This window comes from Trachurus trachurus, assembly GCF_905171665.1.
Source record: "Trachurus trachurus genome assembly, chromosome: 1".
NCBI lineage: Eukaryota > Metazoa > Chordata > Actinopteri > Carangiformes > Carangidae > Trachurus > Trachurus trachurus.
In genome coordinates, this window is record NC_139891.1 from 33877588 (window position 1) to 33890401 (window position 12814).

General features: G+C 38.2%; 1 protein-coding gene across 2 annotated transcripts in view; it reads right to left on the reverse strand.

The window, feature by feature from the left end:
• The window catches only part of LOC310984728 (hexokinase-1-like), a 46188-nt gene that overhangs the window by 14630 nt on the left and 18744 nt on the right, over positions 1–12814 (reverse strand). For both annotated transcript variants that reach the window (XM_083970043.1, XM_083970042.1), the window contains exons 4-12: positions 11747–11866; positions 10954–11049; positions 10380–10479; positions 9193–9376; positions 8232–8387; positions 7246–7479; positions 5532–5836; positions 640–788; positions 419–538 (exon numbers count right to left, since the gene is read on the reverse strand). In XM_083970043.1, the coding sequence (XP_083826169.1) occupies positions 419–538; positions 640–788; positions 5532–5836; positions 7246–7479; positions 8232–8387; positions 9193–9376; positions 10380–10479; positions 10954–11049; positions 11747–11866 (1464 nt within the window). The remainder of the gene's footprint in view (positions 1–418; positions 539–639; positions 789–5531; positions 5837–7245; positions 7480–8231; positions 8388–9192; positions 9377–10379; positions 10480–10953; positions 11050–11746; positions 11867–12814) is intronic.

A 12814-nucleotide genomic window follows, 5' to 3' on the forward strand; every position in this document is an offset into this window, starting at 1 on the left:
ACCCGGCTTGTTGAGAACCATGTACCATCAGCAGCGTGTGTGGCTAGTTCGTTTTTTTGAGTCAGTTGTGTTGGTTACGTTCACACTGCAAACGAACCACTCCAGGGCTTGAATGGAAGCGGGCAGAGATGAGACCACTACGTCTCGGGGATCTCGGCCTGCTTGTCTTATCCTGCATCTGAGCGCGATTGCTTTGTTCACATACTCTATGTCCGAACGAACCGATCTTTGGGGTTAAACGCTTCCTGTTTGGGAACAACAGGTCTGAATACAGCCCTAAGTTTCTTCAACTTATTGTACCTTTTAAATTTATTTTTTTCTACTCCACCTGCACAGACACTTTCCTTGTTTTGTTTTTTCTTGATAAAGAAATATGCATTTTAATCTTTTGAGATAGCTTGTAGAGAAGAGAACATACCGCGTCCAGGCTGGTCTGATGGCAGGGGAAGGAGAAGGTGAAACCCAGCGGCAGTCGAGCACTTTTCATTCCCATGTAATCGAGGAAGTCGGAGATGCAGTGCACAATGTGGTCAAAGAGCTGGAAGAGACATTTAGTAGTTAGTTTATACACTGGGAGGTTAATAAAAGATAAAAAATATTTGGGATAAATCTATTTCCAAGCAGTAGATACATCTGTACCTCTTCTCCAGTGCCCTGCATGACTTCTATGGGGATAGCGTAGATTTTGTTATGCATCTCCACCGATCGCCTCTTCCCGCTGCGAATCTTGACCAGAAGAACACGGAAGTTTGTCCCTCCAAGGTCCAGAGCCAGGAAATCTCCGTTCTCTGTATCGCAAGAAAAGGCCTTGTTAGAACCTTAGACTTGATAAGGTTTTGTCTGTTTAATTGCAGAACAAATATTCCTGCCTAGAGTCTCATTTGACGTCTTGTACAATGAAGTTATTAAATCTCAGTTTCTCATATCAGCAGTAAAGGGTTTACTTAGAGTTGCAGAGATGCAAACATAATTTGCACCTCGTCTTGTGTTTATATCTTCATAGACTTGTCTAAGACAGTTTCTCATCATTGGTGTTAGTTTTATGACATGACTAATTGCAGTTTCTGATGATGGATCATTGTAAATAATGCAGAATAACCTGACTACCTGACCCAGCCTCACTCATTTAGTCTTGACAGTGAGCCTCTTTTTGGAAAATTGCCAAGTGTTTGATGCTTTGCGTTTTTATAAGCCTCGATGCAGTGCCTCAGAGATGACAACCCTACTTCAGTTAGTTTTAGGTGTGTAATACAAGGACAACATTGTCTCATTTAGAGCGATACGATGCAATTCAATGTCTAGAAGTAACATTTATTTTGCCAAAATTTAAATCTGTGAGACGAATGCTGGATGTTGTTCTTCTAAGGGGTTGAACTAATTATTGATAGAAAGTAGATAAATAGTAAACACGACAATTACAGTGCAGTATAATATAATTTAACCAAAAAACATTTAAAAAATACAGTATTTACAATATTAGTTGCATTGTTCTGGATCAAAAAAGTGCAATTTCAGGTTAATTGAGTATCTGCTTCAGTTCTCAGAGTGAAAAATATCAAGGCTGGAGAAAAGATTTCAGATATATCACCTAGTCCATATGATCTGACTGCAGAACACCTCACTCTGCATTCACTATATATACTTTCATTAATTTTTTTTATTTAGAAGGCACAGTGTCACACAGTAACGCACCAACGTTTCACCAGTACGAGTTTCGTGCAACGCTGTTCATAATCATAAATTAACCATAATTACAGTACAATAAAAAGCTTCATAATGTTTATAGGTTTCCTTTTAGATTTTTTACGACTTCGTTGAATAAAACCTGTCCAACTTGTCCAGTTATGAAACAATTATTTTTTTTTTTGCCTCCCCTACCTTGTTTGACACTTCAACATGTGATTGGGACCTTTTCTAAGTTAACACACAATGGGCGCAGCATCTGTGTATGCATACATTCACCCATCAACTATGCAAAACTTTAAGCCTAAGGGGAAATTTTCTTATTGAGTTGTATAATTTCACTCCGGTGTTAGTCTTTAATTAGCCATAGACATCAACATTATTTGAGTAGCAGGCTGTAAAGATTTCTGCTGTCAAGTTGGACATTTTAACACAGGAGTGTGTAGTAGGGATTGCTTCGTTTTGGAGCCAGTTGGGATGTCGTATTTGTTACGTTAAGTGTTGGTTGCCACCTGCACACAAAAAGCTGCTTTCTTTGACTAGTAATTACCTCCGTGTACTGTACTGTATGTGATTAGTCAATTGACGCATCTCGTTTCATGATCAGTTTTGATACTAGTTGATCGTACCACTTAAAATCGATGCACCGATGCAGGGACTGAATCGTTACACCCCTAGTTGGTCTCCCACCTCTTTGAAGCTTGGTGACATGAGGCCATGTGTTGTGCATCAACGGAAACAATGCTCACCAGGAAATGTGCAACCTTAACAACAGTAATAAGCTTCTTGATGTTTATAGGTTTCCTTTTAGTTTTTTTCCAGACTTCATTGGGTAGAACTCGTCCAACTTGTCTAGTTATGAAACTACATTTTTCTTTGCCTCCCTTACCTTGTTTGACACTTCAACATGTGATTGTGACCTTTTCTAAAATAACACACCATCATTATCAATAGAGATGGGTGCAGCATCTGTGTATGCAATGCATACATTCACCCATCAACTATATGCCGGTGGTTCCCAACATTTTTTGGCTCGTGACCCCATTTTTGACATAAAAAAATTCTGGCGACCCACTCAGTTATTTATATATGCTGCATTTAAAAGAACAGTTCACCCAAAATTCAAATTACAGGGGGTCTCGGCGTAGCAGTGCATGTCCATATAACGGTTGCAAATGGATACCAACTGTCTTCATAACAAAAAGACACACCAAAAAACATCCAAATACCTCCATGCTGCTCGTATGTAATGTCCGTCTTGTATTGAAGCCCCGAAATGCGAAATTGTTCTGAAAAAAATTAAATAAGTCTATATTTCAAGCTTGTTTTGTAGCGGAAGCTCCTCTTCCTGGTCTGTCCAAATCTTGCGCGATTTGCAGCGGCGTCAGTAATCACAAATCGTGTGGTGTGTCTTTTTGTCACGAAGACAGTTGGTATCCATTTGCAACCGTCATATGGACATGCACTGCTACGCCGAGACCCCCTGTAACTCAGAGAAGCCACGGAGGACTCTGAAACTTCTCCCAGCCCTTAGTCCACATGAGGGTGAGTAGATAAATTTCAATTTTGAGTGAACTATTCCTTTAATTAGGACTCGATTTATATTTGAGAAGGTGAAAGTAAAGAATACAGTTGTTTATGATTGTGTGTGGTGTTTTTAATCATAATTTAAAAAATATAATGATAATTAGTTAAAAGAATATTTTTATCAGTAATTTAATAAGCTTCTTGATGTTTATAGGTTTCCTTTTAGTTTTTTTTCTGACTTCATTGGGTAAAACTTGTCCAACTTGTCTAGTTATGAAACTAAAATTTCCGTTGCCTCCCTTACCTTGTTTGACACTTCAACAAGTGATTGTGACCTTTTCTAAGATAAAACACCATCATTATCAATAGAGATGGGTGCAGCATCTGTGTATGCAATGCATACATTCACCCATATGCAAAGCTTCAAGTCTAAAGGAAAACTTTATTTTTGAGTTGTATAATTTCACCCCGGTCTCAGTCTTTAATTAGCCATAGAGATCAACACTATTTGAGTATATAATAAGGCTGTAAAGATTTCTGCTGATAAGTTGGACATTTTAACACAGGAGTGTGTAGTAGGGATTGCTTTCGTTTTGGAGCCAGTTGGGATGTCGTATTTCTTACGCTCAGTGTTGGTTGCCACCTGCACACAAAAAGCTGCTTTGACTAATTACCTCCATGTACTGTACTGTATGTGATTAGTCAATTGACGCATCTTGTTTTTTGATTTTGATTCTAGTTGATGAGAGACCACTCCCAAAATGATCAGTTTCTTTGGTTTTACTATTTATAGGTATGTGTTAGAATAAAACAAAACAAAAAAATACTGAATTTTACTCAACTACCGACAACATTTCTCCCAAAATTGAAAAAAATATATTGTCATTTAGAGCTTTTATTGGCTGATGACTAAACTAGTCTAAACAACAAAAATATCGTCTTACTCAAAGTCTTTTCAGACCTTGAATAATAATAATGCAAAGAAAACATGTTCATGTTTATTCCTAAAAAACACAGCAAGAATATTTTAACTCAGGAAGAGTTTATTAATCAGTTTTTGTGGGATAATGTCGATGTTTAATCCCAGCAGTGGTTTTTATATAAAATAAGAGGCTCAGGTGATGACTCATCAGTGTCTCATTAAGTAGAATGAGTTGTGTTTGTGTTGGTGTTTAAAAAAGAAAAGAAAAGAATGACTGTCATACATACAAGAGATGCTTTTAAGAAACATTTGTGAAAGCGGTCTCTTATTTTTTTCCGAAACAAACAAGAGACCACTTTCACAAAATGTTTCTTAAAAGCATCTCTACATGTACGACAGTCATTCTTTTCTTTTCCTGAGTTAAAATATTCTTTCTGTGTTGTTTAGGAATAAATATGAACATGTTTTCTTTGCATTATTATTATTATTCAAGGTCTGAAAAGACTTGATATTTTTGTTATTTAGACTAGTTTAGTCATCAGCCAATAAAGCTCTAAATCAACGGTTCTCAACTGGTGGGTCGGGACCCAAAAGTGGGTCGTGGACCCGTTCTGGATGGGTGGCGGACAGCTGGTCAAAAAAGTAAATAATATTTAATGCACATCTGATGTTGGACATGTCTTTTATTTTGAAAGGCACAAGAGACACGTGAACACATGCAGTTGTAATGCTCCTCCTCAGTTTCTTATTATTTGCTCCATTTGCTCTGAATGCAAAGATATCAGTTTCTCATTAATGTGGTCTGAATGCAGTGAATCTTGTTTTGTTTTGTGGGTCTTTATTTTGTGCAATTTGATATTTATTCACTTTTGTGAATATGCTTTGAATGCAGAGATGCATTAGAAGTCAAATATATCGTTTTGTTGGTCTCCGTTTTGTGCAGTTTGATATTTTTTTATTCACTTCCGTACATGCAGTTGTCATGGTCCTCCTCAGTTTCATTCATGTGCTCTGAAATGCACTTTGCTCAATAAAGAGCTAAATGAGTTTTTAAAGGCTTAAAAAAAAAAAAAAAAATTCTTGGTTTGAATTCTATAAAAGTGGGTCGCAACTTAATGACCATGGGAAAATGTGGAGCCCAGAGTGAGACTAGTTGAGAACCCCTGTTCTAAATGACAATTTCTTTTTTTTTTTTCAATTTTGGGAGAAATGTTGTCGGTAGTTGATAGAATAAAACAAAACAAAAAAATTATTGAATTTTACTCAAACACATACTTATAAATAGTAAAACCAGAGAAACTGATCATTTTGGGTCTGGTCTCTAAATTTTTTCCAGAGCTGTATAATATAATCCTTTGTTATGCAACCCTTGCTGCCAATAGAATCTCATGTCAATCACCTGATCCGTCTGGTGTGCTCCGGACGAAGGTGGGCAACATTTTGACCGCCGCTTCTTTGTGGCTGTCCTTCTTGAGGCCTCGTTCGATCTCCATCCTCATGCGTTTCTTCACTTCCAACAGTTGGCTTTTGCTCAGTCGGAACTCCGCCAGGGTCTGCTGGATCTGGCGCGCCTGCTCCGTCAGCCGGTACGCCACCGCCGTCACCATGGCAGCACCTTTCGCACTCCCACTCTCAGACAGCAGGAAGCGGACATCTGAGTCTGGGACCAAGCGGCGCACTGTCTTGTGCAGACGGCGAGCGTATCTGTGCAGGAAGCAGTAGATTCAAGACTTCTTCTTAAAGGGATAGTTGTACATTTTTTGGCAAATTGGTCCATTGCCATATTCCCTATAGTCATAGCAGTAGCTTCTTTAATTGTCGGTGCAAGCTATTTTTAGAACAGCGGAGCAGAGCCGTGAGCTGCTCAGAGCTACGCTACGGAGGCTAATGGGATTTCTTGGTTTCCCTCATCAAACTCGTCAAATACACAATCCAACGACTCCAAAACGCTCTCATGGACAAGTTGTGACCTGCACATTCACCACGCTATGAGATAATAACACAACGTTACCACACAGAGTTGTTTTAGAGGGAAATGCAGAGACTGCTTGATGAAAAACTGTCCCTGAAGGCAACGCGCATCAGCGGTTAAGCATGAATTTCCCTCTAAAACAACTCTGTCTGGTAACGTTGTGTTATTATCTCATAGCGTGGTGAATGTGCAGGTCACAACTTGTCCACCAAAGCGTTGTTGGATTGTTGGATTGTGTATTTGATGAGTTTGATGAGGGGAAACCAAGAAATCCCATTAGCCTCCGTAGCGTAGCTCTGAGCAGCTCACGGCTCTGCTCCGCCGTTCTAAAAACAGCTTGCACCGACAATTAAAGGTAACGAACCTACTGCTATGACTATAGGGATTATGACAATGGGCCAATTTGCCAAAATGTTGAACTATCCCTTTAAACGATTAGATCTAAAAATGTTAATCTTCATAGGTGATCAAATTGTCTTGGGGGGAGAGAGGACATAGTGGAGGAGACTGGGGTAGACTAGAGGTATTTCGCATGTACACAGTATCTCCTTTCACTGCGAAGTGAAAATATTTCAGAATATGGCACCTCTGCTTTAATTTTACGACCATTTATCTGGAGTATTTTTTAATCTAGTGGTGACGGTGATGATTTCCAGGGATTTAATCATATGCGTTTATCATCACGTATGAACAGTATTGTGTTTCAGGGTTATGCATTGTTGTTTCATCACCTATAAAAGGCTAGTAACTAACTGCGATAGCACCACAGAAACTTGGGAAAGAGAAAGGTCACACTGCCATGATATCACCCAATAACTGGAAATTTCCCTGATTTACATATAAGTATTGCAGTATTCAATAGACATTGCCTTAAACTAAATGTACAACAGAGGGAACTTGTGTGGGACTGATTGATTTATGGGCAACTGAATCTTCAGGTGTGGCGTGTTCACACCCTCTTTATTTGTCAGAGGATCCTGTTTGAGGGTTTTGTAACTGTGGGTTAGCCGTCATCTTTGCTTTGTTTAATTGGTCGTGTAAACATGAGGGCAAACAATAAAAACCTTAGCTGCCATTGTTTGAAGCCACTTATTGTCAAACACATTCCCTCAGCTGAGTGAGTATAGCCTACTGTACTCACTGAGGGTGCATCTTGTAGAGCGACCCGTCGATGCCCACGGTGGTGCGGAGGCGTGCGACGCCTTTGTTCTCCTTTAGACGGGCGAGGATGCCTCCCAGCGTGGAAGCGATTAGATTTGCCGAGCGGAAAGACACGATGGTGCAGACGTGCTGCACGGCCAGACAGTCCTCGTCCGACGGCTCCACCCCGAGCCTCGTCAGGATCTCCATGCACTTCTTCAGTCCCTCCTTAGTCCTAAAACCAGAGGTATTCATTGTTAAAGCGATAGTTCACCCAAGATTGATGTCCACTCATGTGGACTAAGGGCTGGGAGAAGTTTCAGAGTCCTCCGTGGCTTCTCTGAGTTACAGGGGGTCTCGGCGTAGCAGTGCATGTCCATATAATAGTTTCAAATGGATACCAACTGTCTTCGTAACAAAAAGACACACCAAAAAACATCCAAATACCTCCATGCTGCTCGTATGTAATGTCCGTCTTGTATTGAAGCCCCGAAATGCGAAACTGTCCCGAATAAAATTTAAAAAGTCTATATTTCAAGCTTGTTTTGTAGCGGAAGCTTCTTGAAGCTCCTCTTCCTGGTTCGTCCAAATTTGATGAACCAGGAAGAGGAGCTTCAAGCTTGAAATATTGAAATATAGACGTATTGAATTTTTTTCGGTACAATTTTGCATTTCGGGGCTTCAATACAAGACGGACATTATATACGAGCAGCATGGAGGTATTTGGATGTTTTTTGGTGTGTCTTTTTGTTACGAAGACAGGTGGTATCCATTTGCAACCGTTATATGGACATGCACTGCTACGCCGAGACCCCCTGTAACTCAGAGAAGCCACGGAGGACTCTGAGACTTCTCCCAGCCCTTAGTCCACATGAGGGTGAGTAGATAATGAGTGCGATTTCAATTTTGGGTGAACTATCCCTTTAAGAACCTGGAAACAACAACAAGATCAAATTTTTCTTTTAATGCACCACATTGGTCACTCACTTTTCAATAGCCGAGACGTGCTTTGTCTCGATTTTCCCTTTCGTCAGGAGCTCGGGGGTTATCCGTCCCTCGAACAGCAGGCCCTCCTTGGCCATCTTGACCAGGATGAGTCGAACCAGTTCACCCATGTACATCCCACTGGCCATCTTCTCAAACCTGAGCAGAGCCAAAGCACAGCAGCACATTCACACAAGGAGTCCTGGATACAGTTTTCAGCAGCAGTCACTTCGGCTTCTCTTTTAAGCCCCTCAGTACTGTAGAACTGACATGCTGTTTTAGTTTGGCAGATGGAGTATCAGAGCCCTGCACTGCAAAAACGCAAAATCTTTCCAAGAATATTTGTCTTATTTCTTGTCAAAATGTCTCATTTCTAGTCAAAACTAATCTCTTTCCAATTAAAATAAGACTCATAACCTAAAAATGTACTTGTTTTTAGATCATTTTCACTTCTTTCAAGCAAATTTTCACTTGAAATAAGTAGAAAAATCTGCCAGTGAAAACAAGTTTTTTGTGCTTGTAATAAGAAAGAAAAACTTGATCCACTATCATGTGGATTTTTAATGTTTTGTCTTTATGTGAAGCACATTGAGTTGCCTTAGTATGAAATGCGCTATATAAATAAAGATGCCTTGCCTTGCCTATCAGATTTTTCTACTTATTTTAAGTGAAAATCTGCTTGAAAGAAGTAAAAAGTGTCTAAAACAAGCTACTTTTTATGTGATGAGTCTTATTTTAAGTATAATTTGATTTGTTTTGACTAGAAATTACATTTTGACTAGAAATAAGACAAATATTCTTGATAATATTTTGAGTTTTTGCAGTGTGTCTCTACCTCTTTTTCTATTACATAACATTGTGGTTGCACTTTAGAAAAACAAAGAGGAGAGCTTTTTAAGACTTTTTTTTTTGGGTGAATTTCTGGTTTTAAAAATGTAATATTATTTCTAAAGGAAGAGCTTACAGCTGTTTTCCTGGGTTGACGGAGCCCCTGTCGATCTCACGGTCAAACTCTGTGCGAAGGTCCTCCAGGGACCCGTCGTCCCCGAAGGCGCCCCACTCGGTGTTGATGCACATCCGGCCTTCGTCCCCCTCCACCAGGTCGATGTGACGCAGCTCCTCCATGTAGCAGGCGTTTGCCCCCGTTCCTAGACGGATGCAGAGGTGAATGACTTGTCTGTCTATGCTCAGCAGGCAGCCTGAGTTTACAAAACCTTTGGCGCCCTCACATGTAGAACTGTGCTCATTGTCGTGTAAGGCACTACATAGGACATACTATATGGTGGTGCACTGCAAAAAACTCAAAATCTTATCAAGAATATTTGTCTTCTTTCTTGTCAAAATGTCTCAATTTTAGTCAAAACTAATCTCTTTCCACTTAAGATAAGACTCATCACCCGTTTTTACTTGTTTCAAACTAATTCTCAATTGAAATAAGTAGAAAAATCTGCCAGTGAAAGCAAGTTTTTTGTGCTTGTAATAAGAAAGAAAAACTTGCTCCACTTTCAGATTTTTCTACTTATTTAAAGTGGAAAATTTGCTTGAAAAAAGTTTTAAAAAAGCGTCTGAAAACAAGCTACTTTTTAAATGTGATGAGTCTTATTTTGAGTATAATTTGATTTGCTTTGACTAGAAATGACATTTTGACTAGAAATAAGACAAATATTCTTGGTACTGTAAGATTTTGAGTTTTTGCAGTGTGGTGCACTGCAAAAACTCAAAATCTTATCAAGAATATTTGTCTTATTTCTAGTCAAAATGTCATTTCTAGTCAAAGCAAATCAAATTATACTCAAAATAAGACTCGCCACATTAAAAAGTAGCTTGTTTTAAGACACTTTTTACTTCTTTCAAGCATATTTTCACTTAAAATAAGTAGAAAAATCTGATAGTGGAGCAAGTTTTTCTTTTCTATTACAAGCTCAAAAGATTTTTCTACTTATTTCAAGTGAAAATTTGTTTGAAACAAGTGAAAATGATCTAAAATCTTGTTATCTAAAAACAAGTTCATTTTTAGGCAAAGAGTCTTATTCTAGGTGGAAAGAGATGAGTTTTGACTAGAAATGAGACATTTTGACAAGAAATAAGACAAATATTCTTGGAAAGATTTTGCGTTTTTGCAGTGCGACTCAGTCTTGTGTCTTTCTTTACCGATGATGATGCCCACTTCACAGCGCTGATCGTCAAATCCGCAGGTCATCATGGTGCCAACTGTGTCATTCACCACGGCCATGATATCGGCCTCATAGTCCTGCAAAAACAAAGCATACACCAGTTTGCCATATTACTTCTCATCACACTGCAAAAACTCAAAATCTTTCCAAGACTATTTGTCGTACAGTATTTCTTGTCAAAATGTCTCATTTCTAGTCAAAACTAATCTCTTTCCACTTAAAATAAGTAAATTACCTAAAAAAATAACTTGTTTTTAGATCATTTTCACTTGTTTCAAAAAGGTTTTTTGTGCTTTGTAATAAGAAACTTGCTCCACTATCAGATTTTTCTACTTGTTTCAAGTGAAAATGTGCTTGAAAGAAGTGAAACATGTCTAAAAATAACCTACTTTTAATGTGATGAGTCTTATTCTAAATAGAATTAGATTTGTTTCACTAGAAATAAGACAAATATTCTTGGTAAGATTTTGAGTTTTTGCAGTGCATTGTGCTAATATCATGTTCTCATCATACATTTTCCCTTTTTCGTTAAAAAAGCAGGAAAAACTTACCCCCCGTTTCTTAATCGCCCTGTTCAGAAGCTTCACAACATCCATCCCTTCAACTCCGCTGGCCTTAAACTTCTTTGTCCATGTCAACAGGACGGCCTATAAAAGAAGACATTTCACAACAAGGCCAGGCTTTAAGTTACAGTCAGGTCAGACAGACTTGGCACATCTTTGAAATGTCTGTCCATTGCTATTCTAACCACGGCACCCGTCCCCGAAAAACCACATTCACAACACAAGAATGACCTTTTACTGCAATTTAAAAACCTGTTATACAGATTCTCTTCACTAAAGTCAACATCTATACACTGCAAAAACTCAAAATCTTACCAAGAATATTTGTCTCATTTCAAGTCAAAAATGTAATTTCTAGTCAAAACAAATCTCATTCTACTTAAAATAAGACTCATCACATAAAAAGCAGCTTGTTTTTAGACACTTTTTCCTTCTTTCGAGCATATTTTCACTTGAAATAAGTAGAAAAATCTGATAGTGGAGCAAGTTTTTCTTCCTTATTACAAGCACAAAAAACTTGCTTTCACTGGCAGATTTTTCTACTTATTTCAATTAAAAAATTTGTTTGAAACAAGTGAAAATGATCTAAAAACAAGTTAATTTTTTTTAGGTAATTTACTTATTTTAAGTGGAAAGAGATTAGTTTTGACTAGAAATGAGACATTTTGACAAGAAATACGACAAATATTCTTGGAAAGATATTGAGTTTTTGCAGTGTAGATAGTCTGAGAGCTTAATTGTTGCACAGTTTCCCCTTCGACTTCAAAGTTTAAATGTTTACCTCATCCAGTTTGGTTTGGGCGCAGGGGAAGGAGAACGTAAATCCCACAGGAAGCTTTTTATCCTTGATTTTTTGCTTCTCCATGAAATCGCCCAGGCAATCTGCGACATGGCCAAAGAGCTGCACACGGAAAGGAAAACTTAAACACTGTAGGACAACAGGGCAACAGCAGCACATTTACAAACACCACACTTATTATATTATATATTGTACCAAAGTTACAACACCGGCAGATAAGAGGCATAAATTTGTGGTTTTCTGTTTGGATTTTATACCCAGAAGAACCATCATTAGACAGAGATATGCAAGTTTCAGGACAAATAGCCAATAAATTATATACCAGATGTGCGAGTTTGTTTGTTGCCTAGTAACAGATTCACACGTCTGGACAGGGTTGATTTACAAGACGTAATGCAAACATCTATATAACATTATGTAAACAGCGTCATTTCTTTATCCGGTTTCTGGCGGAGGCTCTGAAGGCACAAAGTCGCTCACACTGCAAAAACTCAAAATCTTATTTCTAGTCAAAACAAATCTCATTATGCTTAAAATAAGACTCATCACATAAAAAGTAGCTTGTTTTTAGACACTTTTTACTTCTTTCAAGCATATTTTCACTTGAAATAAGTTGAAAAATCTGATAAGTTTTTCTTTCTTATTGCAAGCACAAAAAACTTGCTTTCACTGGCAGATTTTTCTACTTATTGCAAGTGAAAATTTGTTTGAAACAAGTGAAAATGATCTAAAAACAAGTTCTTTTTTTAGGTGACGAGTCTTATTTTAAGTGGAAAGAGATTAGTTTTGACTAGAAATTAGACATTTTGACAAGAAATAAGACAAATATTCTTGGAAAGATTTTGAGTTTTTGCAGTGCAGGATGCAAATGAAGTTCTTTGTTAACAAACCTGTTCGTTCGTTCGTATATCACGTTACATTTTTCGGCAGCTGTCCTTTTTTTTCCGAACATTTCATTAAACAGCATCTGTCCTGTTCTGTCTGTCTGTGTAAAAAAGCTGAGCTGTCGGCCAATAGCGTCACGGCCTCGCGTGTTTTTGGTTATCGTGT